General features: G+C 52.7%; 1 protein-coding gene across 6 annotated transcripts in view; it reads right to left on the bottom strand.

The window, feature by feature from the left end:
• Positions 1 to 25,876, bottom strand: part of DPP6 (dipeptidyl peptidase like 6) — a 571,444-nt gene that overhangs the window by 32,880 nt on the left and 512,688 nt on the right. For all 6 annotated transcript variants that reach the window (XM_019742500.2, XM_019742502.2, XM_074315064.1 and 3 more), the window contains exons 9-16: positions 24,068 to 24,222; positions 23,235 to 23,332; positions 13,994 to 14,117; positions 12,401 to 12,439; positions 8,095 to 8,202; positions 6,973 to 7,064; positions 6,059 to 6,106; positions 4,403 to 4,521 (exon numbers count right to left, since the gene is read on the bottom strand). In XM_019742500.2, coding sequence (XP_019598059.1) covers positions 4,403 to 4,521; positions 6,059 to 6,106; positions 6,973 to 7,064; positions 8,095 to 8,202; positions 12,401 to 12,439; positions 13,994 to 14,117; positions 23,235 to 23,332; positions 24,068 to 24,222 — 783 coding nt within the window. The remainder of the gene's footprint in view (positions 1 to 4,402; positions 4,522 to 6,058; positions 6,107 to 6,972; positions 7,065 to 8,094; positions 8,203 to 12,400; positions 12,440 to 13,993; positions 14,118 to 23,234; positions 23,333 to 24,067; positions 24,223 to 25,876) is intronic.

A 25,876-nucleotide genomic window follows, 5' to 3' on the forward strand; every position in this document is an offset into this window, starting at 1 on the left:
GGCTGGGGCGCTTTGGCGAGTGGGAGACTAATGAGATGGGGGCGGCTCCTGCTTGCTCTGCCTCCTTGCTGACCGTCCACTCTGCCTCACTGCTGAGCGCCAGCCCATCTGTCTCCCACCCTCTCATGGTCAGTCTGCCACCCAGTGAAAGCAGCCACACCTGGGTGCGGGTCCTGATGGCAGAGACCTCAGTTCTCAGATCCGTGAGGTGGGGAGGATGCCACCTGCCTGCTGGGTAGTGGGGTGACTAGGAACTGACCCCCTAAAGCTCCTGACACCTGGTGGCCCCAGTGAAGATACAAAAGTCCTTGCTTTTCTTCTGGACTCAGGATATAGAACCAGCAGATCATATCCTTTAAAGGGAGATAGTTCCACTCTCCGCTCTCTCTCAACCTCCGATTCTTCTGTAGTTCTCTCAATTGTGCCTGTTAAAGCATCTTTCACCACCCCTCCCACCAATAACGTCCTCAGGGCTGCCCCTCACCTCTCTGCCCAAGGACCCCACACGTCTGATCACGGCACTCTTCTGATTAAGACCCTTCTCCATTGTGCAGAGGATAAAGTTCACCTTTACAGACCGAACCTTCTATCGCTCTCCACACAAGCCTGGGGCTCCAGCCACTCTGGATGCCTCATTCTGCGGAGGAGCTGTGCTGGCTTATACCTGTGTCCCTGCCCTTTCCTCCTTCTCTCCTGCTCAAGCTCTGCATGGGCTGCAAAACTCAGTTCAAAGGTCTTCTCTGACTAGTCCCTTCTTTGTCGCATCACAGTCATAATAACAATAAAACTAATTATAGCAACAACAATAGCAATGGTTTACAATTACACCCGGCTGACAATGTGCCAGGCATTGTTCTAAGTGTGTGACATATATCAATTCATTTCATCCTTAAAATAGCCTTATGAAGTAGGTACTACACCCCCATTTAAGAGATGAGTAAATAGAGGCACAGAAGTGTCCATGGCAGTGCCAAAATCGACACCAGGCAGTGTGGCCACAGACGCTGTCCTCTCATCCCCGTGCTCTATGGCCTGTCCACTCTGCTTGCCTATGTGTATTTATTATAAAGCACAGCAAACATGAGCGTCCTTCTTAGCTGCACCATGTGCTAGCTGAGGGGAGGTGGGCAAGTTACTTGAATTAGCTGGTCTCCAGTTTCTTCATCCGTGAAATGGTGATAATACTTTCACTCGCCTTACAGATCTGTTCTGAAGATTAAATGACACACACAAAATGCCTGGAATATGACATGTATCTCATACGCTCTCAATAGGTGTGCCTGTTACTGTTATTTCTATATGATCCTTATCTAGTCAAGGAGTTATTAACATCCATTCACCCACACTCTTGCCTGGGGTTCCTTGGGCAAATGGGCGCATTGATGAGATGGTTGATGGGGGGAAGGACCCATCAAGGAGCGACAGGAGCTCCCATGCAGCAGAACGCTCCTGCGGAAATCCTGCACACAACAAAACCTCGTTCTTAGTCTATGTGCCATTGCAAGAGCAAAACAGATAGGAGCTTTACTAATAAGTATGAACAATGTACATCTTCCTCAGTGGCAGCTGGGAACCCCAGGGAGACAGGACTCTGATGCTATGCTTATGACCTGGGGGGATGTGTGTCTGCCTGCTCCAGGCAAGGCCGGAGGCATCATCTAGCTGTTTCTTCATCTGGTTTCTACTTGGAAACGGTCGTATGGTCTGTCTCGGTGGTGAGTGCCCAGAGGACAGTGTCTCACTGCCTGTGGGAAGATGTGCCCCCACCCCCATGCACACTTTCCAGGCTATCTGGGATGGTCCAGGTCCCAGCACACACTGCTGACCTCCACTTAGAGCTAGCCTCGAAGGCCGACCGTTTCTAGGACCTGGAAAGTAAATAAGAACCCTGTAACCACAGACAGGTTCCCTGAGAAACTTTGGTCATTTTAGCCTAATTTTTGCACAGCATGGAAACTTAATAACCATTATTAACAGACCACTATGCAAATCTGTTTCCAGTTCTCAGAAACAAGAGGTGGAATTTCTCCACTAAAGAGAACAGGTGAGAATGACGGAAGCCCCGCCTCAGAGAAACTGAGTCAGACTTACGGGAACAACAGCAACATCATTGACATCGTCACCAACAGCACCACCGCCATCATCCACAGCAATATCATCATCCATCACCACCATCACCACCACCATCATCATCACCATCACCATCACCACCATCACCATCATCACCACCATCACCACCATCACCATCACCATCATCACCACCATCACCATCATCACCATCACCACCATCACCACCATCACCACCATCACCACCACCATCATCGCAATCATCACCATCATCACCATCACCATCACCACCACCATCATCATCCATCACCATCACCATCACCACCACCATCACCACCACCACCACCACCACCACCATCACCATCATCACCATCACCATCACCACCACCATCACCACCATCACCACCACCATCACCACCATCATCACCATCACCATCACCACCACCACCACCACCACCATCATCATCATCATCATCACCATCACCATCACCATCACCATCATCACCATCATCACCACCACCATCATCACCATCATCACCATCATCACCATCACCATCATCATCATCATCATCACCATCACCATCACCATCACCATCATCACCATCACCACCACCATCACCACCATCACCATCATCATCACCACCATCACCATCACCACCACCATCACCATCACCACCATCACCACCCCCTAAACCCCGCTGAACAGTTTGATAAATAATAATTTAATCTTGACCACAACCCTACAGGGGTTTTACTCCCCTGGTTTTGTAGACGAGAGGCCAAGGCCCAGGAGGTCACTGTCTCTTGCTTCCTCCTTGATGAAGGACCATTTGTCTTCTTTCCTCCCCATTTTCACCAGTTACCAAACACTCCCTTTCCTGAGCCCCTACAGCACGGATGGTCTTTCCCAAACACTCTGCCACATTCTCCAGGTGGTTGCATGTGCTGGTTTCCTTGAGGGTGGGTTCCTGGACCCAGGGACCTGGAGTCCTCCCTCCCCTCACATGGATGAGGACGCTTATCCTGGCAGAGGCTCTCGCCACACCAGTGCTGGCTCCCCTCCCCATGCTGGTCCCTGGGCTATTATCACGATGCTGTTAATTTACCAGACTTTGGGTTGCTTGCGGGCAGGGCCTCATTCCCTCTTGTTCATCTTTCCATACCCGGCATTCAGCCCCATGTCTTGCAAATAACGGGGCATCAGAGAACGACTTGAATTGGGTGGTTTAGTCCTCTGCGGCCCCACTGACACCTGCATTCGAGGCGGTGTGATTTATACACTGGAGGACACACCAGACCCTAGCAAGTTACCAGTAGCTCCTGACCCCACAGCAGTCCTGGGAGGACAGATACAGATATGCAGGGCTGCAATGCCCCCTTGTGTCTGGAGCTCTGCGAGGGCTCCAAACACTTAGGTCTGCAGGAGAGAGAGATGCATCGTGGAAAATAATCAGGCAAAATGTTAGTTTTTCCCCGTGCACAGGAGAGAACAGAAGTGGTGTTTACGGACACCTGGGGTATGCAGACGTGGACAGCGCGCTGAGTCCAGTGCTGGCTTGGCCCCTGACTAGCCATGTGCTTTTGGGCAAGACGTGTAAGTGTCTTGCCTTTTCATCTGCCAAACGGCTTTGCTGGTGGGAGGCAGGAAATGGACGGCTGGACTCTTAGAGCAGTTTCTATGAGTTTTTGTTAGGTAGTCTCACCGTGTGTGTAACTCCCCAAGGTCAAGGATGAGGTCTAATTCAGATGCATATTGTTGGCTCCCGGCAGCACATGACTGAGAATTCCTCCGGGCTCCCCCAGCCCCTGCACACGTCTTTGCAATGGCACGGACCACGCTAATTCACATTTCTGTTAAGTGACGATTCCCCACCCCCATGAGTCCCTCAAGGCAGGAACTCTAACCCTTGGGTCCCCAGGACCAAGCAGCACACAGCAGCTGCTCCATAACAGAACCGAGACCCTCTTAGACAACCTCAACCCTTCCGTTTGCTTAGGAGGCTGACATTTGAAGTGATGTTACTACCATTGCAGATGGCCTAGGTCCCTCAGTGTGAGGCACTAAGCCCACGCCGCTCCTGGGATCTGAGACGGGAAAGGTAGGCGGACTTTGGGACTGACTGGCACAGCACGCGGGCCCGCTGATGAGCGGTATACCTGTGCAACGTGCAGGATGCCCTCACTGCAGCAGCCTGTCGGCCAGTGTCATTGGCTGGGCAGGACCCTCACCTGGCCTGGAACAAAGCCTGCCTCCCCACCTGCAGGTGTGCCCGGCCTTTGGACCTCGGCGTGGGTGTGGAGCCGGGTCAGGGCGGGAGCTGTGGCTGGAACGCACCTTCGCACGTGAGCAGGAAGAAGTCCATGCTGTGGCTGAAGGAGGCGCTGAAGTAGGTGCAGTTCTCCACCAGGTCGCAGGACAAGCACTGCCGGTTGAAGCTGCCCACGGTGCTGGCACTGCAGGGGCGAAGGTGGCACAGTGTGAACTGGGGCCGGCAGGAAGCCGTCCTGGAGGTCAGGGCCCTGCCCCCTGGGCACTGCCAGCTGGCTGAGCTCTCCCCATCCAAGCGGCTCAGGCACCCGACCCTCAGTGCTGGGCTCCTGTCCCTGCACCTGCCGGCTGGGAGGCCCGTGCTCACCTGCCCTGGCTGGCACACCCTCCACCTGGAGGAGCTCTCAGCATGTCTGCTCTATGGAACAGTCTCCTTGCTCATCTACACTTTCACCAGGCCCCGGGCACGTCCCAGATGCGAGGCTAGTGCAGCGCTTCGTGTTATTACCTAGCGTTTTGTGTCCATGGTGAGACGCTGCTTCTCACTCGATGGACCTAGAAGAGCGGGCACCTCAAGACCCCCTGGTTAGGTGCGAGTTCACGTCGGAAAGGCCTAAAGGTGCTTCCAAAAGTGAGAAGATGCCAAGGTATCTTCTCAGGTACCTGGGGAGAGTTCTTGTCTGAGCACTTTGTGTGGGAAGGGTGTACTGCAAGGTCCCAATACGAAACCTGCCTACAAGAGTAAAGCTGTTTCATGGGACAGAGAGAAGCTAGGCGGTGTGACTTCGGTCACCTTTGACCAGCTTGGTGACAGGACACACCTGAGTCATCCTGCCAGACATGCAGTGAGGAACAGTCCCCGAGGGGAGCACGTCTGTGGCCCTGTGGAGCTGCCAAGGACCCTCTGCGGCCTTCTACTCACTGCATGGACCAGCGGGTGGCAGGGGACACAGTCTTCCACCTGTTGGGGGTGGGGGAGCGGCCAGGCCTCGGCTCCATCAGGCCATGAGTCACCTGCCTCCGGCCCTTAGGTCACCATCAAACCTGGGATCCTGTGCAGTGGCCCATGAGCATGTGGCTGTAACCAGCTTCCACCCTCCCAGTCTGGAAAGCATTGAGGACGTAACAGCTTGCCCCACTTCCCCCTCTGTGAACCCCACTTCAGAACCATAAACTTTAGTCAGAATAGTAACTGCGCAGTCAACAGGATTTATGCTGAAGATGGACAGACCGTGGAAAAACCCTCGTCTTTCTCCAGGATTCAGAGGTCACCCCTACCCCTTGAGATTACGGAATCTGACTAGCGTCACCGGCATGGCAGCCGTGACAGGGAGCCGATGCAGCTGGCGGAGCCGGCCTCCTTGCCCCCACCTAGTGGTCTTCCCAAGCCAGGCTCTCCCTCCGAAAAAACCCAGGTGAGACCACCCCCTCCAAATCAGTATTTGAATAACGGTGAAAAGGAAAGACCATTAGAAGCCCACTGGTTATGAAGAGGAGACAATAACAGGGGCACAACTCAATGCAGCAGAAGCAGAAAAATAAAATAATGCTTCAAATCTGGTGGCCTGAGTATGTGTCCTGACTTCTCTCCCGACTCGACAGCCCCGCACGTGTGGTGGGGTGTCTTCGCTGCCTCCCGAGTGGGCTGCAGACAGGCACACTTCTGCCCGCCCGACGCCCTCCTCCAGCAGACAGCCTCCCCGCGCTGCAGGGCGCACATACCTGTAGAGCTGCCGTCTCCTGGGCAGGTCCTCTGTGCTCAGGAAGTAGCTGCAAAGACCAGCAGGGGCACGGGAGTTAGTGGGCTTCCAGGCAGTGTGCATCTCACATGCCAGGCTCCGCACGTGCACCCCCTTCCCAGGGACCCCCATTCAGTGGCTACAGTGAGCATGGGTCCCCTCAGTGTGCGGGCAGGCTGAGCCTCTGTTGGCCTGGGTGCCCCACACTGGCCCACAGGGCTCTGCTGCAGGGGCGAGGGTGGTGGCCCTAGACCCCTGGACTTGGGTGCAGGAATTTCGTTACAGGTCCCAACCTGGAGGGCAGGGAGCCTGCTCACTACAAGAACAGATGTGAACTCTGGATCAGTAACTCTCACTGACGGATTTCACCGGAGCCCCAGACGTGCAAAGCTGGGCTCTCGTCACAGGATCAGGGAGGACGAATGGCATGGGGACCCGTCCCCCCACCGTCCGAGGAGAATCCAGCTCCCCATTGCTGACTGAATAACCAGGGCTAAATCATTCGACTTCTTTTTGTCTTAGCTCATAGATTTTTGAGGTGGGGAAGGCAATACCCTACGTCGTGGGACCGCTGTGCCACATGACATGACGTGCGTAAGGCACAGTGCCTGGACAGGCAGAGCCGCCATGACCCTCAGAACTGTGACGCGTGCTCCTGGGCCAGCACTACTCAGCCGCTCAGCTCCCCGCCTGGCTTCCCACGGCATCTCCTGGGCCAGCAGGGGCTGTCACACAGGAGCGCATCATACGCCCGTGAAGACACCAGGACCCCGTGACGCTGTCTAAGGGGAAGCCTGGCCCCCGGGCCACGTTCTGCGCTCACGGAGTATAATTTAGCGGCTGGGTTACAGTCAGCGGAGGAAGGGCCCTGGGCCGGCAGGGCCGGCGCTCACTCACATCTTATTCCGCTTCTCGTCGTACGACAGAATCTTGGTCACGTCCCAGTCCCCTGAGGTGATGGACTGTATGTTGTCATTGCTGCTGTTGGGCTGGAACACAGACAGGCCATGAGCAGCAGGAAAGCTGGACCCGGCCTGAGCTTTGCTTCTTAGTCCCAGAGCGGCTCAGGTACCAGGAGCGAGAGACGGGTGCCGCCTGCCCGGCCCACTGGGTCCTCTCCTGGGAGGCCAGGCGGGCTCACACCCAGCCCACAGCCCTGTCCCCCACTCTGAATGTCAGTGACGGGGAGAACAGCGCGGCCCACGTCTGTGCTGCTTCTCAGCGACGTCCCCCATCGCCATGACTCCCGCCGAGGTCTACGCAGCTTAAGAGAAGGCCCACTTTTCCTTTAAAATTTCTAAACCTGATTAACGGAGGCATTACTATGGGGCATGGGGAGGTAAGAAAGAGAAATATGGGGAAGTGGATGAAATAGGGCAAAGGAAATAGAGAAAGAAGGGAAGGCAGGAAGGAAGGGAAGGGAAGAGGGAATGAGAAGGGACAGCCTGTGGGGAGCAGGAGGGGTGGAAAAGCCGGGGGCCTGAGGGGCTCCTGGGCAGCAGGTGGGGACCGGCTTCCTACTGGAAAGCTTCACAGGCTTCTCAGAAAATGCTGATTACGTGGGTGCACTCAGAGTCTGGGGCTGAATGAAAACATCTAAACACATTGAAATCTTGATGTGCTGCCTGGGAGGGGGTGGTGTGCCCTGGTGCCCGGCCTCAGGGAGTGTGAGGGGACCCCCTGCAGACGGAGAGGAAAGGCTGACGGGCGCAGGACCGTCATGAGACAAGAGTCCTCAGGCTCACGCCCAACAATGGATGCCAGTCTCCTCTGAGACTGTCAGCGCGTCATTTGTATTTCTGGGATGACAGAAAGGGCACAGCGTGACCCGCCACCCCATGAGAACGTCTGCACTGCACGAGCGCCCCGTTCCACCCCACCTTCGGGAACCACCCCTCCAGTTTAAGTACCAGGGCTTCACGTTGGGGACCTCAATGGTGGCAAGTGCACTCAGAGCGCTCACCCACTAGAGCCTGTCGCCAACCCCACCAACCAGTTTTGGGAAGGAGCAGGATTTACCTGGGACGAGGACACGGCGATGTGGTGGAACTTCCCCTGGCCTCCCTGCGGGATCGCTCTGACAAAGAACAGCTTTCCTCCGTCCCGGGAGAAGGCGGGCTCTTCATTCTGCGGGCGACAGAGACGGGTCAGAGCTCGGTCGTTACGAGGACGACAGAGACCAGTGCTTGGGTCACTCCGCAGACAACAGAGGCCGGTTAGTGCTTGGAAAGGCTTCACTCTATTCCAAAGAGGCTGAGCTGGGATAATATGCACCTGAGGAGCATTTTATGTGTAATTTCTAATCAGAGGTGCACTTGAAAAGAGCGCCGTATGGGGCCTCTCCTTTCCTTGGGAATCAGGAGTCAAGCCTTCAGTTTTCTGAGAAGAGGAATAATGAGGAATCCAGAGGCAATGCCTAACCAGAGGCAGAGAAGGCACCCTTCATTTACAAAGCACCAGTAAAAAGAGGGGACGTGTGTCAGGACAGCAGCAGGCTGTCAGCCCAGGGCAGTGAGACCCCTTTAACTGTGGCCCGTTGAAGCCAGAGCATTTTGCAGAATTCCTCTGGGCGCATTTAGTATCTATCACGAGGAACATAATTCTGAACAACCCAAACCTGATTTTGCCTAAAAGTGAATTCTACTCTTTCCACGCTGTCTTTGTTCTTTTACTTTATAAAATTCAGCTCACGCTGAATAGCCCACCAAGGAGAGAAGAAGAAGGAACGGAAAACCAGGACACACTGCATACAATCTAGGACGTGGATGAGAGAGGCTGGTCCTCCCAGGAGCCACGTGTGACCACGTGGCTTCTAGCTAGAGGAGCGTTCTACCAAGACGTTCATTCACTGACACGTGTTTGCTTGGACCTACTGTCACTTTTCCCTGGAAACAAAACCAATACCCTCAGTTTTCCCTGGGGGATGAATTCCAGGCAGGACTGAAAGCCAGGGGCTGAGGTGCATAACCACGTTTCTGCCAGGCCCCCCAAATGCTTAGCAGCCACTGCTCAGCCCCCCGCCAGCCCTCCATGGGTGGCTGTCGCCTTGATGGGCAAACAGGGATTTTGCTCCAGCATCGTCTCAGCCTCTTGAAGCTCCAGTTTGAAAGTTTCCATCTGTGAATGCCAATTAGTTAGCTACGATCCACATTTTCTGATTCAAGGAGCTCCACGCTGGTTGGGCAGGAGAACGCATGGTAAATAAGCCCCAGCTGGCACAAGGAAACTCGCCTCCTGCCGCCCACGAATGCATGCAAATGCAATGTGCCCAGAGAAATAAAACTAACGTGTGATTAAAATGACATTGAATCTCCAGGAGTATTTGCAATAAAATGAAACCTTTAATCTGCAAATATTTATTTTTTCCATCGAGAGTTGGATGCATGGCATTTAAAAGCAGAGGGAATGGAAGACCCAGCAAGAAATAAGGCTTTTTAAATATCTGCCAACTGCAGCCCCATATTGCAATAGCCTCAGTTTTCTGGGGAAGGGTTTGCACCTTGGGCAGAGAAAAATACTCTGAATAAATGTGATAAACAACTCCTTCTGGCCAGAAGCATTGTTTTTACACCGAGAAGGCCCTGTCCCTGGAATGGCATCACACTGACCCATGGGACTTTCAGTGGGCAGGCAAAGGACAAGCCATTGAGCCTCTCTGAGACGCGGTTTCTCGTGCAGTAAATGGATTTTTAGTGAGAAAGTGCGGTGACGTTTGGTGAGGAGAGCGGGACTTTAATCCAGGTTCTGACTCTCGTGGATTTGGGGGGAGGCCTGCCTAGTCCCTGTGGATAAACGGGAGTCTATCACACACGGTGCTGGTGTCCGAACCTGCGTTCACAGCAGGTCTATGCAGACGGAGACCTTTCCACGGTGACTCTTCCTGAGCCCCGTGTTTCCTTCCTGCCAGTTCTGTCCACGGTTCAGATGCAGGCATCCTGTCTTAACGTCCCGGCCCAGATTTGAAATCACAAAACCGAAATTCTGGTTAAAGAAAGACTGTCAGGAACTGACCTATAGGACAGACACATCCTTCAAAGGTGATGGGCCTGGCGCAGGGCCACTAGTGGATTTGTGTCACGACTTTGAAGGGCACAGGCAGCAGGGACGGGGTGTTCGCGTGCTGGGGGGGCTGCCTCTCTCTCTCTGGAATATTCCCAGAGGAGAGGGAACTTGGAGGGTCTCCACCATGCAACGCTCATACTCATTTGCCTCTTCTTGTTGGTTCTTGGGAGTCTCCATGGGGACCCATGCTGAGCCCTCGGGACGGAGACAGGAGGAAAGGGAAGGAGATGGGCCTCAGGTGGACGTTGAGGGTTTGTTCTCACCCACCGTGGCCGCAAGCGATCAGAAGCCTCGGTGATCTGAGCCGACTGGGGCTCCACGAGGTTGTTAGGACGTCCAGACTCCAGTCTCCTCCACAAACGACACTGTGCCTAGGCCACTGGGGCGGGCGCCTGCAACCCTTTTGTGATGAATGTGCCGGACGTGGCTGGTGGTCAGCAGCCTCCCTGGCAGCAGACGGTGGGTCCAGCCCCAAAGAAATTCCTAACTCGTCCTCTAGGACCTCCCAGTATCGTGAAGGATGTGGAAAGCGAGATTATTTTTGAAAAAGAATGTCTACGAGTTCCTTCATGAAAAATGTTTTCGAAAGGCATGTCATGACGAACTGTTGAAACTGGACTTTCTTGCTGACCACGGGGCCCTGCAGGAAACTGCAGCCAGACACACAAGACCCCACTGTATGACGGCATTTAAGTGAAACCTCCAGAATCGATAAAGTCGCAGAAACCGGAAGCTGTTCGGTGGGTGTCAGGTCGGGGGAAGGGGTGGGCAGTAGCAGCTCAGTGGATGGCGGTTTCACTGGGGGCGATGGAAATATTTTGGAAGTGGACACAGACGGTTGTCGTGCAGCATCACAAATGTGCTCAGTGCCAGATTTGTTCACTTTTACTAAAACCCACAAAGCCCAGCACGTGCCTGGTACAATCCACAAATATTCGCCTCACAGATGATGGATCTTTTCCTGATCCATTCATTCCAACTCTCTGGCATTTTGTCTGATATAAGAGGAACGTCATAACATTACTTTAGATATCTGTGCTTATGTCGTCAGTCCAGGTGTCAGTCAGGGACTGGTCAGCAGAACCCCGAATCCTGGCATAATCCACTCTGCAGCGAGTGTCGTAGGGTTCCCAAACATGTCCTCATTCTTGGCATTTTCTTAGCTTGGGCTTCACATCCAAACTTGGATGCAGGAAAACAAACGTGGCCACAGTGGGCCATCATCTTTTGGATAAGACTGGCACAGAGCAGAAAAAATATATAGGTTCAAAAACAACAGTGTCCACTTCTGAGGCTACGCCCCCTGCGATAATGGACGGAAAGCTGGGACAGATCACTAATTCCACAGAGAAAAGAAGGGCACGCCAGTCAGAGATGCTAGAATGTTCTTGGAGAGCCAATGCCAATATCTGTATTGTTCAGATTCAATATCTGTTATTGTCCATACACGTAATCCATCATCTCCATGACGAACATGTGCCCTCCCATAATTCTCGAGACTCAGAGCTCCTTCAATTTTCCCCAGAGGATTTTCAGATAATTTCCATCCCATTAGGATAAGGAAGCACCCAAAACTTCCCCACCTGTTCTTTCTAATGTCAGGTGTGGAATGAGAAAAAAATAAATGAAGGAAATTCCAATGTCTAAGGTTTTACTTTTTGTGTAAGTTTAATTTTTTTTGTTTTGTTATAATGAGTCACTGTAGTCTTCTGATTGCTTCCAATCTCTAGAGCCTGTCTGATGGGCATTTCTGGTCTGAGTTAGGGACGGAAAGGCCAGGGCTGGTTCTGAAGTCAGGTCCCCAGCAAGGGTCATGCTGAGCCACAGTGGCGTCCACCCCAAACGAGACAACCACAAACCACGTGGAGAAAACATGAACACCAGCCACATGTTCATTCTCTTTTACCATAGCAGGTCATAGCTAGGCAACTTTTACAGATTCCTCATTTTTAATTCACCCAAAGGATGTCATCTAACTGAGAGCTGAGGTCTCACCAAATCATAGGTTCTCAAGATCTCAAGAGCAGTGACTTTCTAACCTCCTTCCACCGAGCCACGCCTCTCCAGTCGTGCCTCAGGGGCCACAGAGGGGAGCGGGGCAAGGGCTGGGCAGCCCCCTACCTTCCACCAGGGCCACGCCACGTCTGGTCGACGTGGGACTGCTGTAGGATTTACTGTAAGAAGCTGGTCTGCTGTGCAGACACTCCACGCCCCCATGTGGGCGATGGTGCTCGGTGTGGTGGAGAAGGTGGGGAATAGTTACCTGTCTGTGGAGCCAGGCTTCACTTTCATCCTCGTGTTTCTGAAAGGGAATAAGAACATGAGAGAGAGGACTTTTGGCAGGTATTGTCTCTTAGTGACAGTGCAGAAACAATCATTTCCTGTGCACAGCAGCTGCCTAAGTACAGACAGTGCCGCGGCCACCCTGGCTCTCTGCTTTATCTCATACTGTGACTCGGAGCTGGACCCGTGTCCCTGAACAAGAAAAGTGTCACTCTCCCCAGCAACAAGGACAAATCCCTGGCAGGTAGAAATCCTTTGGAAGATGTCAATGGTCATCCCTGACCGTGTGTGTGCAGGCATATGTGCATGCATGTGTATATGTGGACATGTGTCAACTTTCCAGCTCGCCACTCTGAGTAACCATCCTGGCAGACCAAAACATTAAGAGGGGTTTAAAAAATATGCAAAGTCAATCGCACAGAACGGTGTGGAATGACACCTAACAGAAGATCAAACAGAACAAAACCAGAAACACCAGTGTAAGGCTGCTCAGCACAACCCGCCATCCCAGGGTCCATGGAGCTGTCCCTGGTGCTGATCTGGCCTCTGCAGGCCCAGGGCAGCTGTTGGCAACGGACACTCGTAACATTAGGGCCACAGGCAAGAGAATTATGAGCAATTCCCAGCTTGCCAGCTGTGTGTCCACTCTTTCCCTCCTTCCCCTCATGCATGCCCATCAGAATAACCTGGAATCTGCTCTAAATTACACACAAAACCCAGGTAAGTCACTGACCCATTTGAAGATGACAGTCTCAGCAACGATCCCTGTTCCTTTCCTCAAAACCACACGTAGGCCATGCAGCAAAAGCCGCTGCTCTGAGCTTCCTGAGTCACAAAAAAGCTGCTTTGCAAGCCTCTCTCCTCAGTTGAGAAATAAAAATTTAGGCTCCAAAAAACAAAAAAGTTCCAAAAGACCTGCCTGAATTTATTAATTGACTTTGATTTTGCCCCAACACTAGGAGATGTGCTCTCAGGGGTAGAGCGTGCAGAAGCTGGAGCCTGCGGGGTAGAGGGCAGACCAGCTGTGGCCGGGGGTCGTGCGCGGCTACAGGCCTTCCTTCAGATTTCCATTTTTTCTTTGCTCCCTCTGTGCGTTCTTTGCATTTTGTCTTCCCTACGGCTGTCTCCTCTAACCACTCATTAAGTCTGCCTGACGCCCCTAGGAACACTGCTAGGGGACAGAGCCACCGAAACGGGGCAAGCCAAGGGGTGTCGCCTTGACCCCGGCACCTGGGGCCTCAGGTCAGTGCCTTCCTCTCTCTGAGCGTCAACTGGAAAACGAGGAGGAGGCAGTTCGCACGGAGGACGGGAGATTGCACATCTAGGAGCAGCTCGGACGCCCAGCTGGGAGCCTCTGACAGGACTAGCCCTGAGTTTCGGGGCAGTACTCCAGGCGTCCACCAGGTGGCACCAAAGCAGAGACGCGGACGCCGGTCGCCACCTTCACCACCAGCTGGGCGGCTGGGCGTTGCCACCAGCGAGCAGGACCAAACGGCTCAAAGGCGGCCTTGATGTCCCCACCCCACCTCGGTGCTTCCTGCCATCGCTCCCGTCCCTTGTCCCTTCCCCATACCTTGGTGCACACCCCTGTGGTGGCGTCGCAGAGGGTGAGAATGGATACGTTCTGCGCCCGGCTCAGCCAGTTGACGGCGACCTTGGTGCTGGTGGCCCACTTCACCATGGTGATGTAGTACTCCCTGGAAACACACGCAGACGCACAGGATGAGCGGCTGGGGGCACCCGCGGAGACCACACGCGCACAGCCCAGCCCTGCACCCCTGCCCACGGCTGGAGCCGCCTGGAGCCGCGTGGCGTGGACACATCCCAGAGGCTGTGAAACAGGGCTTCTCATAACGAACGTGCATTGATAACGAACTCAGTGGGAAACCGAGTCGTTAACACGGGCTGGGAAAAGCAGGAAGGAAATGTGTCCTTCCCGGGCTGTTCCCTCAAGAGCAGTGTGTGATGTGCACGTGGCCCAACAACCAGCTGTCCCACTGCTGTGGTTCTCCTGCCACAGCCCAGGGCAAAGGCACAACCTCGTGTCACGGGAAGCAGAGAAGAGGTCCCACGAGAGGCTGACAGAGCAGGCCCGGCTGTGCCAGGAAGAATGTGCTGCCCTCTTCCCTGTCCTGTAAAGACCAAGCCCCCAGGGTGGACTCTCGCTGACCGGGGAAACTGGGCACCACTCTGGGCAGCAGGCAAACTGATTTGACAGCCTAGATGTCACACGCCTGCTCGGACATCTGCTGTCACACACTTGTCACACCAGCAGCGTGTCTGGAGCTGCCCTAAACTTAGCACGTGGGGTATGTTATGGGGCTTCCTGGTAATTAGTTCAGTGGCCCAGGACCTCCAAAATTGGGCTCTTTAGAGGGGAACAGCATGTAAGAGGAAAAAAGTAAATGTTGGGAAAGTAAGTACACAAGAAGAATATCCTCAGGTGAATTCGAAGAAAGTTCTAGAGGCCAGCTAACACTCCATCGCCTGCCCCTCCAAGATCTATAATGAGACCTGTTGTCCGGTGTGATTACTTGTGGACATACGAGACCCTCTGTCACTAAAGACTGCAGGACCCTCACTAGACGACAACTAGCAAGCTGGAAAGGGGCCTTACGTGCCGTGTTTTCCCTGAAAATAAGACCGAGCTGGACCATCAGCTCTAATGTGTCTTTTGGTGCAAAAATTAATATAAGACCTGGTATTATATTATACCCGGTATTATATTACACACTATATTATAAGACCCAGTCTAATATTATAGGAAAATGAGACCGGGTCTTATATTAATTTTTGCTCCAAAAGATGCATTAGAGCTGACTGTCCGGCTAGGTCTTATTTTCGGGGAAACACGGTAGTACATTTACTAATGATTTTCATCAGAAAGGCCTAAATAACCAAGTGCTTTGAACCAAGCCTCAGTCAGTCAGGAGATTCAACTGCTGTGTGCCCTAGTTCTCAAGTCTAGCTGTTACCAAAGTTTTAACTAACTTCACATAAGTCTAGAGCATGTGGCAAACAAGACGGTGAAGGCCTCTGGCTCGGGCTGCCAGCTCCCACGTGGCCCGGAGTACAGGCTGGGCAGCTGCTCTCAGCAGTCTTGGTAGATTTACTGAGGACATGGGTGGTGGGTCATTCAGGCAAAACCGCTATGGTTTTCAACCTTCTCAATTTCTGTGATCTTTGAAACATGGCCATTTTGGTTCATGCCACCTGCTCAGCCAGCCCGCTGTCCCCGGGGACTCTGGGCCTGTGGGTTTATGGCATCTGCTCTGTCACCTGCCCTCTCGTGGCTCCTACTCTGAAAGGTAACGCGTCCTTTTAGCAATGTTCTCCCTGGACCTGGCTGTGTTGCTGCCTGAAGGCTTGGAGACACATTTGTGATGGTGGGGTTTGATGTGTAGCCAGACAAACACTTCTGTAGCTTTGGTCCTTAAAAACAACTCAAGGTCTGTGCCCAGCCCTTGCTTCACATGCAAGACTTCTTGTTTTAATTACGTCGTGACTGCTCTTTGGGTCCCTGTGGGAGACATACTGAAGAGAGACCGACAGCCTCAAGGGCCCCGAGGGGGTGGGCACCAGCCAGCTCCCATTTTCTTGCACTGCACACGGGACTGTTAGCTGTAGATGTTCATGGTGAGGGTACGGTGTGTGAGGCCCCAGTGACATGCACTTACTCTATCAGCAAACATGGCTCATCTAGATGAGGCCACGGAAGAAAGCGTCAGATCTCCTGGAGTGGTTATTATTTTCCACGGCCTCCATACCAACTAGGGAGAGCCCTGCTCTTGTTTCCTTTATTGAAAACATTCATTCATCCTATGCCTCTGTCTAATTTCTATGGTGTTGTTTCACATAGAAAGACTCCATATAGGCCAACTGGGAAAGAAAGAAATTATTCTGACACTTGTTAGCACGGGAAGGTGGATTTCAGTCCTATCGCGATAGGTGTGGGCCCCAATGCATTGAACGGGGTTTTGCAGTCAGAGAGCGGGCTCGACTCTCAATACCAGCAATGTAATTATTAAGTGATACAATCACATAAAATAAAAAATATTGGGTGACTATTTCACAGAAGGATAAACATTTAGGAGGAGCCTGAAAAATGACTTCTGGGCTCAGGTAGCTCAAACAAGCACCCAGTCGTCAGACAGTGTGCTGACCCCTGCCTGGCCCGACCTGCATGACACCATTTCTCAGCTCGGTCTCATGCTGACCAAGAACGTGCCCCCCCTTCCAGCTCTCCTGGGAACCAGCTGACCACAGTGGGGCACTTTCCTGTCCAATCCCACTGGTCATCCCCTGCTTGTCCAGCGTCTCCTCCAAAGATTCATCTCTACTTGCCTTCTCTGTCCTGTAAAAGAAAAAACCTTTCTGTTTGACTTTGAGGCGCCCACAGATTTCTGGGATGGGAGTGTCCTCCCTGTTACGTAGGCTTTCTTTCGCATTAAAGTCTCTCCCTGTCAAAGTCCAGATTTTTTTTTACATAGTCACACTTCAGTGTGTGGGTCCTGAGAACTGACCCCAGTAGCCAATATGTGAGGTAGCACGTGGGGCTCGGTCCCTCAAGTGACAACCAGGGGGTGGCCAGCCTCTTCCACGTGTGCAGGCCCCTCAGAACTCTCTTCACAGACACAAAACTCCACGAGAAGGACAGGACCGTGTCGGGCGGCACTCCGGCAGAATTCAGCAAAGACAGAGCATCAAGAGAAGGGGGTGGTCCACCGGAGATCCTCTGTGATTGAGCTCAAAAGACACAGCGACGCAGCTATGGCCCGCGCCACAATCTAACCCTGGGGAGAGGGGGGACGAGGTTCATCCAAAAGCCCAGTAGGGAGAGGAATAACTCAGCGCTCGGGAACCTGCCCTGACCTCAGCGAGGAGGCAGCAGGAATCGCCTTCTCTCATCAGTGTCTTGGATGGGGGGCGTGTCCCATACGTGCTCGGGTTCCCTGTTTATGGCACCGAACAGGTGGTCTGGCCCAGAGTGGGCACTGATGGTGACAACACAAGTGGGCACAGCTGGGGAACTGGGGAGGGTCTGCTCCCAGAGGCCCTGCGAGCCAGCGGGAGCCTGGGCAGACACAGATGGTACACCGAGGGCCTCCTGTTTTGGAGACCTGGGCTCCGGGCCTGCCCTGTAATGTGTCAGCTGTGACTCTGAACAAGTCACCTGCCTGCTGGGGCCTCCCTCTCCTCTGTACACTGTGGGGGAAGCGCTCGGGAAAGAGGGGGACCTTTTGAGCCCCTCTGGCCACAGAGTGCTAGAAACAGGACGCCAGTAAGAAGATGAGAGGAAGGGACTGCACCCCCGTGGGTGGCAGCTCTGAACCCTGCGTCCACACCTCACTGCACACCCTGCACATTTAGAAACACGAAGGCTGGTCAGCTTTGCCAAGTCCCCTTCTCCCGCAGATGCCATCCCATCCATTCCATGTCTGATTTGCTAGCTGTGGCCCATGCGGGAAGCTGTACCTGTCACTCACGCCCTCTGAGTTGACCATCACCGCTCACCCAGCCCTGCGACGTGGCCTCGAAAAACCTTGTCCATTGTGTTGCTGACATCTTCAAATGTCAACACTGTTTTTCTGGCTGAAAGAGCTTGGCCAACGCGGTGTCTCACCGAGGATGGGGCAGGAGGAATCGCATTTTATTTTTCTTGGCATCTCCTGCTATGTGTAAGCCTGCCAAGCAGCTCAGCAGCCCTGTGTATCTGTTCAAACATGTACCACAACAACGTAGAGCGTGATTGCTTCCCCAGAAACCCATCTGCCCGGATGTCCAAGACTCAGACTGCCCGCTTTCTAACGCTCTGGACACGTTTCCTGATGGGAGCAGAGAGACCTGCGATTCCCGTTTCAGGGCACCCACAGATAAAGCCCAGCCGGGAGCTGCTACATGTCTGCAGCCACCACGAATAGCGTCTTGCCCTAGTGGATAACGGAGGCCACGTGCGGCCTGGCACCGTACACACAGAAGCTGTCTGGTTGGGCCCGTCCCCTTGAACGGCTCCCTGGGATGAACTCACTGGAATACTCAGGCACCCAGGTCATTCCACTTGCCCATGAAGCAGCACTAGAGACACGGCCAGCTCTGAGGGACACAGACAGCATTTATGCACCTGTAATTCACACCCAGGACGCTGTCAAGGACACCGGAAAGTCAAGTTCAGGTAAAACAAACATCTTCCCAGAGTCATTACTATGAAGACAAAAGATTTGAGTAGAACTATATTAGTAGGACGGCAGATTCAAGGATGGAAGTGGGGAAATGGGGGAGCATTTGAAAATGAGAAAGTTCTTCCAGTCCAGGTGAAAACCACTGCCACCGAGAAGGGCTTCTCTGCTTTGGCCACACTTTGGAATCACCTGAGGAGCTCTGAAAAAATCCCCCAAACTCAGACTACACCCCTGATGAAAGAAACCAGGAAGGACAGATTTACTGCCATTAAACCTTCCAGTTTAGCCTGATGCCACCTGAGAGTTTCAGCACAATGTGAAATACAGAAGGGGTGACAGCCCTGAGCGATGACGTGAGCAGTGGGTGAGGGGCCAGGGGCCCGCGGTTGATGTCCTGGTTCAATCCATGATGCAAAACACCATGAGAGGCAAGTGCCAGGCATCCCATCATGTTGTTACAGCCTGTGGCCAGGCCGTCAGGAGACCGCACGGGGCTGCGGGACTACACCTGAGTGGATACTGGAGGAGAACACACACACACAGACACACACACACACACACAGCACAGACACAGACACAGACACACAGACACACAGACACACACACAGCACAGACACAGACACACACATACTGACACACACACAGACACACACACAGACACACACACAGACACACACACACAGACACACAGACACACACACAGACACACACACACAGACACACACACACACACACACAGACACACACACAGACACACACACACAGACACACACACACACAGACACACACACACACACACACACACACAGACACACACACACACACACACACACACACACACAGACACACACACAGACACACACACACACAGACACACACACACACACAGACACACACACACACAGACACACACACAGACACACACACACACACACACAGACACACACACACAGACACACACACACAGACACACACATACTGACACACACACACAGACACACACACAGACACACACACACTGACACACACACACAGACACACACACACAGACACACACACACACATACAGACACACACACAGCACAGACACACACACAGACACACACACACAGACACACACACACAGACACACACACACAGACACACACATACTGACACACACACAAGACACACACACAGACACACACACACATACAGACACACACACACAGCACAGACACAGACACACACACACAGACACACACACAGACACACACACAGACACACTGACACACACACAGACACACACACACAGACACACACACACATACAGACACACACACACAGCACAGACACAGACACACACACAGACACACACACAGACACACACACACTGACACACACACACAGACACACACACACAGACACACACACACACACACACACAGACACACACACACTGACACACACACACAGACACACACACACAGACACACACACACACACATACAGACACACACACACAGCACAGACACACACACAGACACACACACACACACACACACACACATACTGACACACACACACAGACACACACACACAGACACACACACGGCTTCAAAAGGCCCCGCAGCGCCTGCTCCATCTCCATTCAACACCCGGCTCCTGTGTCATGTGGGCGGAGCTTTCCAGGCAGAGGAGGCCTGAGCAAAGCCCCCCAAAAGGGCGGGCCCAGCAGAACTGGGGAGGCAGGGTGATAAAGGTTCAGAATGGCCCTCGCAGGCATTTGGGGCTGTGGGCCATGCCTTCTACCCCAAGAGAAATGAAAAACCACGGGGGGACTGGAAGCAGAGGGAGCTTGTGCTCTGACCTTGTTTAGAGGTGACTCTGGGGTGTTTAGTTTGAGTTGCCATTTAGAGACTGTCAGGAGATTTATCTAAAACCTGCAAAGAGGCAAACGAGATCAGCGGCAGTGCTCCCAGGCACTGCTGGGTCTGGCTTTCCAGTGGCAGGTCCTCTGCTGGGGCGGCCGGCACTTGTCCCTCTGGTCTGATGGATCAGACCTCAGTGGAGGAGCCTGTTGGATCCGTAACCAGCAAACTGATTCTTACATTTGCCAAACGGTCCACATACACCTAGTTACTCAAACACCCTTCAGACCGGTTCTAACACCTCACTGGTTCCCTTATTAATGAGTGAAATAAAATCTTGGATGCACGCTCATTTGCTTTCCCGGTTTGGCCAGTTGAAGCCAGATGGTGGGCGGGCGGTTGGCGTGGGAACCGGAAGATCTGAGGCCCGGGCAGGCCTGAGGGCTACGGGCAGAGAAGCATGTGAGGCTCCCGGCGGTGCTCAGGGCCGTGAGACGGGCTGATCCCACGAGCCACCCCCGCGCTCCGGGCACTATCTCATTTCGTTTCCGCAACTGCCCATGTGAGTAAATGCTTCTCATTGACATTCACCTCCACTTTGTAGATGAGGAAACGGAAGCAGGACCACGACCAGGACGAGGATTTGCATGCAGACGGCTGGCTTGAGAGCCTTCACTCTAAACTAGTGGTTCTCAACATGGGGCCAGTGGGCAATGACTGGAGACAGTTGTGATTGTCCTAGCTCGGGGGCCAGGGAGGGAAGGTACCACTGGCATCCAGTGCGTGGAGCCCAATGGCACCGCCAGCCACTGTGTGATGCACAGGGCGTCCCACAGCAAGAACCACCGGCCCCAAATGCCAGAAATGCCGGCTCTAGAGCAAGGCCCGTTGCCTACAGCCCAGCCCCTGCTCACGCCTGCGATTGTGCACGTGCTTGTAACCATTTGCCCAAGGTCCAGCCCCCTCTGCATCGTAACCTCTGTGCTTCATTCACCACTAAGTTCTCAGTCTAATGCTTGGCAAGTAATAGATGCTCAATAAATACTCAGTCAGTCAGTGTACAGCTCCTGACCTATCTGTGCTCCCCTGTGGAAAGTCTATGACAGAGAAGGAGCATGACAAAGGGGGACCTTTATGTGCCGCAGACTTCTCCTGCCTAAGAAAAGCATTCCTGCATCAGCACATGGGAGCAAGCAGGACCCTGCAGCCGGCACCCGAGCTTCCAGCTCTGACGGAGGCTAATTTTTCATTGTCCTTGAAGCTAATCAAGCCTGCGGAAACAGCATCACCAAATTGACTAAACGAGATTTTCAATTAACTCAGACAGATGGCTGAAATTTTCCAGGTGACTTTCCACATTAATTCAGGGAATTTGCTGGACCAGGCCCCAGGAGGCTTGGCAGGGATGGAGGCCGAGGGAAAACAATGAAATCTGCAGATCGTCAGGAGAGAAGGGAGAGCAATACTCTGAACGTTTCTCTATCCCAGCAAAAACAGTACCAGGCACATGGATTTGACTCCCCCGACCAGCACATGTGAAGGGCCTACTCCCCAAAGGGGGAGCCATAAGGGCGTCAGGCCCCAGGGGGACGACATAAGTCCAGGGCGGGGAGAGCGCTGGTCTGTCCAGCTGAGGGCCTCACAAGATTCTACACTTCACAGAAGAAGGAAGGTTGCAAAACCCTCTGCAGAACTCCACAGGGGCCTCAGGCTTCTGGGCTACAGGCAGAGGGTCTGACCACGGAAGCTGCCGCAGGAGAAGAGCACACACACCGTTCTCAGCAGAGCAGGGGAGCCCACACACGCAGCCCTGCGCTGGGCCCTGGAGGAGCCAGAGTGGCTGGGGCCATGGCGCCTGCCCTGCCAGAAGCTGCCGCAAGCTACGGGTAATGTGGGGTTTTTGTAACTGAGTAGGAAGGAGCCAGGCGAGAGTTCTGGCCAAATTTGGGTGGGGAATTTGCTGGGTCTCAGAAGGAGTCATGTTTGGCTTAACTGGGCCCATTTATAGACGTACAGGGAATTACAAACGAGTGGGTCCTGAGGCCAGTCCAATTCCCTCCTCTGCTTTTCCTGCTTCTCCCATCGTATTCTCAACAGAGGTTTAACGATGATAGAAGTGGCCTCTGCATGTTAATCTGTCCCCAGGCTGCTTGAACTTTGGGACAAAATGAAACTAATATTCAGACCCCTTCCCTTTGATAGATCCTGCTCAGTTATGTGGACCTAAGAGGAAAATGCACTGAAAGCAGACGTCGGTAATAACAGGACAGTTACTTGGGTCAATGTGTTCCACCAACTACATGCTCATTACCTTCCACCTGGGAGCTTTAGCTCACGGGACAGGATTCCCTCCTCAGTTCCTGGACCCCACAGGGTACAGTAATGCTCTAAAACAAATGCTCTCAAACTGGGGCGCCATGGACTGGAATGTCTGATTATACGGATTTTCTGGGAAAGACGGGGTCAGTTCATCTGACGACGACGGGTGGCAGACAGTGCGCCCCCTGCTGGACGCAGGTGGTCGACCTGATGGCCCCCGTCTGGGAGGGGCCGGGCCTGTCAGAACCGGCTCCTGACATAGGTAAGAAATAGCAATGCTGGTTTCACTGGTGTTCTTTCCCCAGAAAACCGACTCCCAACGCAGCAAGGAAAACGTCAGATAATGTACCTTTTTCTTGGGTATTTAAATGAGCAGTATAACACATCTGAACCTGGAAAGACCATATAAATGAACAGTCGTCTAATTATTATTATGTGTTGACGTAACTCAGGGAAGGAAGCAAACCTCATTCGTGGGTCATCCGGTGGCATCATCTCCAGGTCGTGGGTGGGTCCATTTAAACCAATGACGTGTAGGGAAATACTGGGGTTTTCACAGCCAGCCTGGGAAGTACAAAGGGACAGAGACGTGAGTGAGCCAGCTGCTGCCTGGACGGTGCCTGAGCACGGCGAGCTCTGCCCCAGGAGAGCCACAGGCAGCACCCCGCAAACCCTGGAGCTCAGCACTAAGGAGCAAACTTGCCGAGAGCAGGTCGACCTGCGTGGAATGCTAGGACGAGAGTTAAGTGGACCGATTTCTTCTCTGCCCCAAGAAGCCCACTCCCCGCTCATTCCTCCCACGTGATCATGGTCGATGGGCCCCCTTCCCACCACTGCGCCCTTGCTCCTCTCCTGGCAGCTTGGTCTGGGAAGCAATCAGACACACTACCGGTCAGAACATGACCAAGCACCACAGTCCAGCCCAGACCTGGGCCCAGGGGCACACGTTCCCTCTGGTCTCTCAGAAGCCAAATCCTAAAAAGCGATGAGGAAACAGTCCCCCAAGAGTGGGCAGTGTGAATTTTTGTAGTCAGGGAAGCACAGTGGAAGGAATGTATTTATTGTGGTTCAGATGAAGGTTAGACAAAAGATCAGCGGCAGTTCAATTTTTAAAATAAAGTAAATCTGCCAGGAAACTGAACTCAGCCACGATGGAAACTGAGTGCAGTGTAATGGGAAATAATGGATCTCGCCTAGTTTGCTGCACTGGTCCTAACGTGTCTGGTTATCACAGACATTCGGCTGGCTGGGAGGGGAGCCGAGGGACAAGGCAGTGTGTCCCCGCTGCTTCTTGCCTACCTTGGGGTAGTGGTAGGGCTTCACGGTGGGGTACACGGCACCCGTGTAGGTCGGGAGGTCCATAACGGGCACGCGGGAGTCGTTGATGGTGGCGTAGGCAAGCCGCGTGCCGTCCGGAGACCACCAGTGCGCGACGTAGGTCTTCAGAATCTCCTCTAGGGGAAAACCAAGTGGAGATATGGGGACAGGCGACAGAGGGAGTGGGGTCCAGCGAAGAGCAGACACGGCCGGGAGCTGCCGGGGAAGCAGTGAGTCCCTGGGGACACGGATCTTTGGCAACTGTGACAGGTCTCCACTGTGCCCTGGATGGCCCTCACTCCCTGGGCTCAGGGAGGGCCCAGGACAGCACAACCACCGGTCAAGTCCCCGCAGAACAGAGGCCGACTGTCGGGACACAGGTGTTTTGGGACACAAATCTGAGCTCTCTGAGCCTAACAAGTGCTTTGAGTTGAATTATTACTGTGCTGCAGAGGGTTATTATTTTATGATTAGAATAGTGTACACTATATATTCATGGCTACTGTGTGTATACTGTGTGTACACTAAATATTCACACCTACTGTGTGTATAGTGTGTGTAGACTGTGTATTTGCACCTACTGTGTATATACTATGTGTACACTAAATATTCACACCTACTGTGTGTATAGTGTGTGTAGACTGTGTATTTGCACCTACTGTGTATACCATGTATTCGTGCCTACTGTGTATATACTGTGTGTACACTAAATATTCACACCTACTGTGTGTATAGTGTGTGTAGACTGTGTATTTGTGCCTACTGTGTATACCGTGTATTCGTGCCTACTGTGTATATACTGTGTGTACACTAAATATTCACACCTACTGTGTGTATAGTGTGTGTAGACTGTGTATTTGTGCCTACTGTGTATACCATGTATTCGTGCCTACTGTGTATATACTGTGTGTACACTAAATATTCACACCTACTGTGTGTATAGTGTGTGTAGACTGTGTATTTGTGCCTACTGTGTATACCGTGTATTCGTGCCTACTGTGTATATACTGTGTGTACACTAAATATTCACACCTACTGTGTGTATAGTGTGTGTAGACTGTGTATTTGTGCCTACTGTGTATACCGTGTATTCGTGCCTACTGTGTATATACTGTGTGTACACTAAATATTCACACCTACTGTGTGTATAGTGTGTGTAGACTGTGTATTTGTGCCTACTGTGTATACCATGTATTCGTGCCTACTGTGTATATACTGTGTGTACACTAAATATTCACACCTACTGTGTGTATAGTGTGTGTAGACTGTGTATTTGTGCCTACTGTGTATACCATGTATTCGTGCCTACTGTGTATATACTGTGTGTACACTAAATATTCACACCTACTGTGTGTATAGTGTGTGTAGACTGTGTATTTGCACCTACTGTGTATACACTACATATTCACGCCCCTGTGTGTACTGTGTGTATGTCTACACTGATGGAGCTCCCAACCTACACACAGGAGAATGAGCTCAAGGCCCAGCGTGCCCTTCAGTCTTAAAGAAAGGACGTGATTTCATTCATGCAGCAGAAAAACAACATGATCCCATCTTCGCCGGAACTGAAACCGAACTGCTTAGGTTTCCACCAGAAACACTCACTATTCCGTCCCATCCCACAAGCGTCTTAGCGAATGAGAGTTTTCACTGTGGATGAGTTTTGCAGGGTCTGAGATCTATTCCAGGAAGAATAAGTCTACTGATTTTTTAAAAAACAAGCCAAGAGAAGACATCCCAAGGGTCACAAGTCAGAGAACTGGGAACCAGAGGCTCCATCTCAGTGCAACC

Source organism: Rhinolophus sinicus, linkage group LG11, assembly GCF_036562045.2.
Source record: "Rhinolophus sinicus isolate RSC01 linkage group LG11, ASM3656204v1, whole genome shotgun sequence".
NCBI lineage: Eukaryota > Metazoa > Chordata > Mammalia > Chiroptera > Rhinolophidae > Rhinolophus > Rhinolophus sinicus.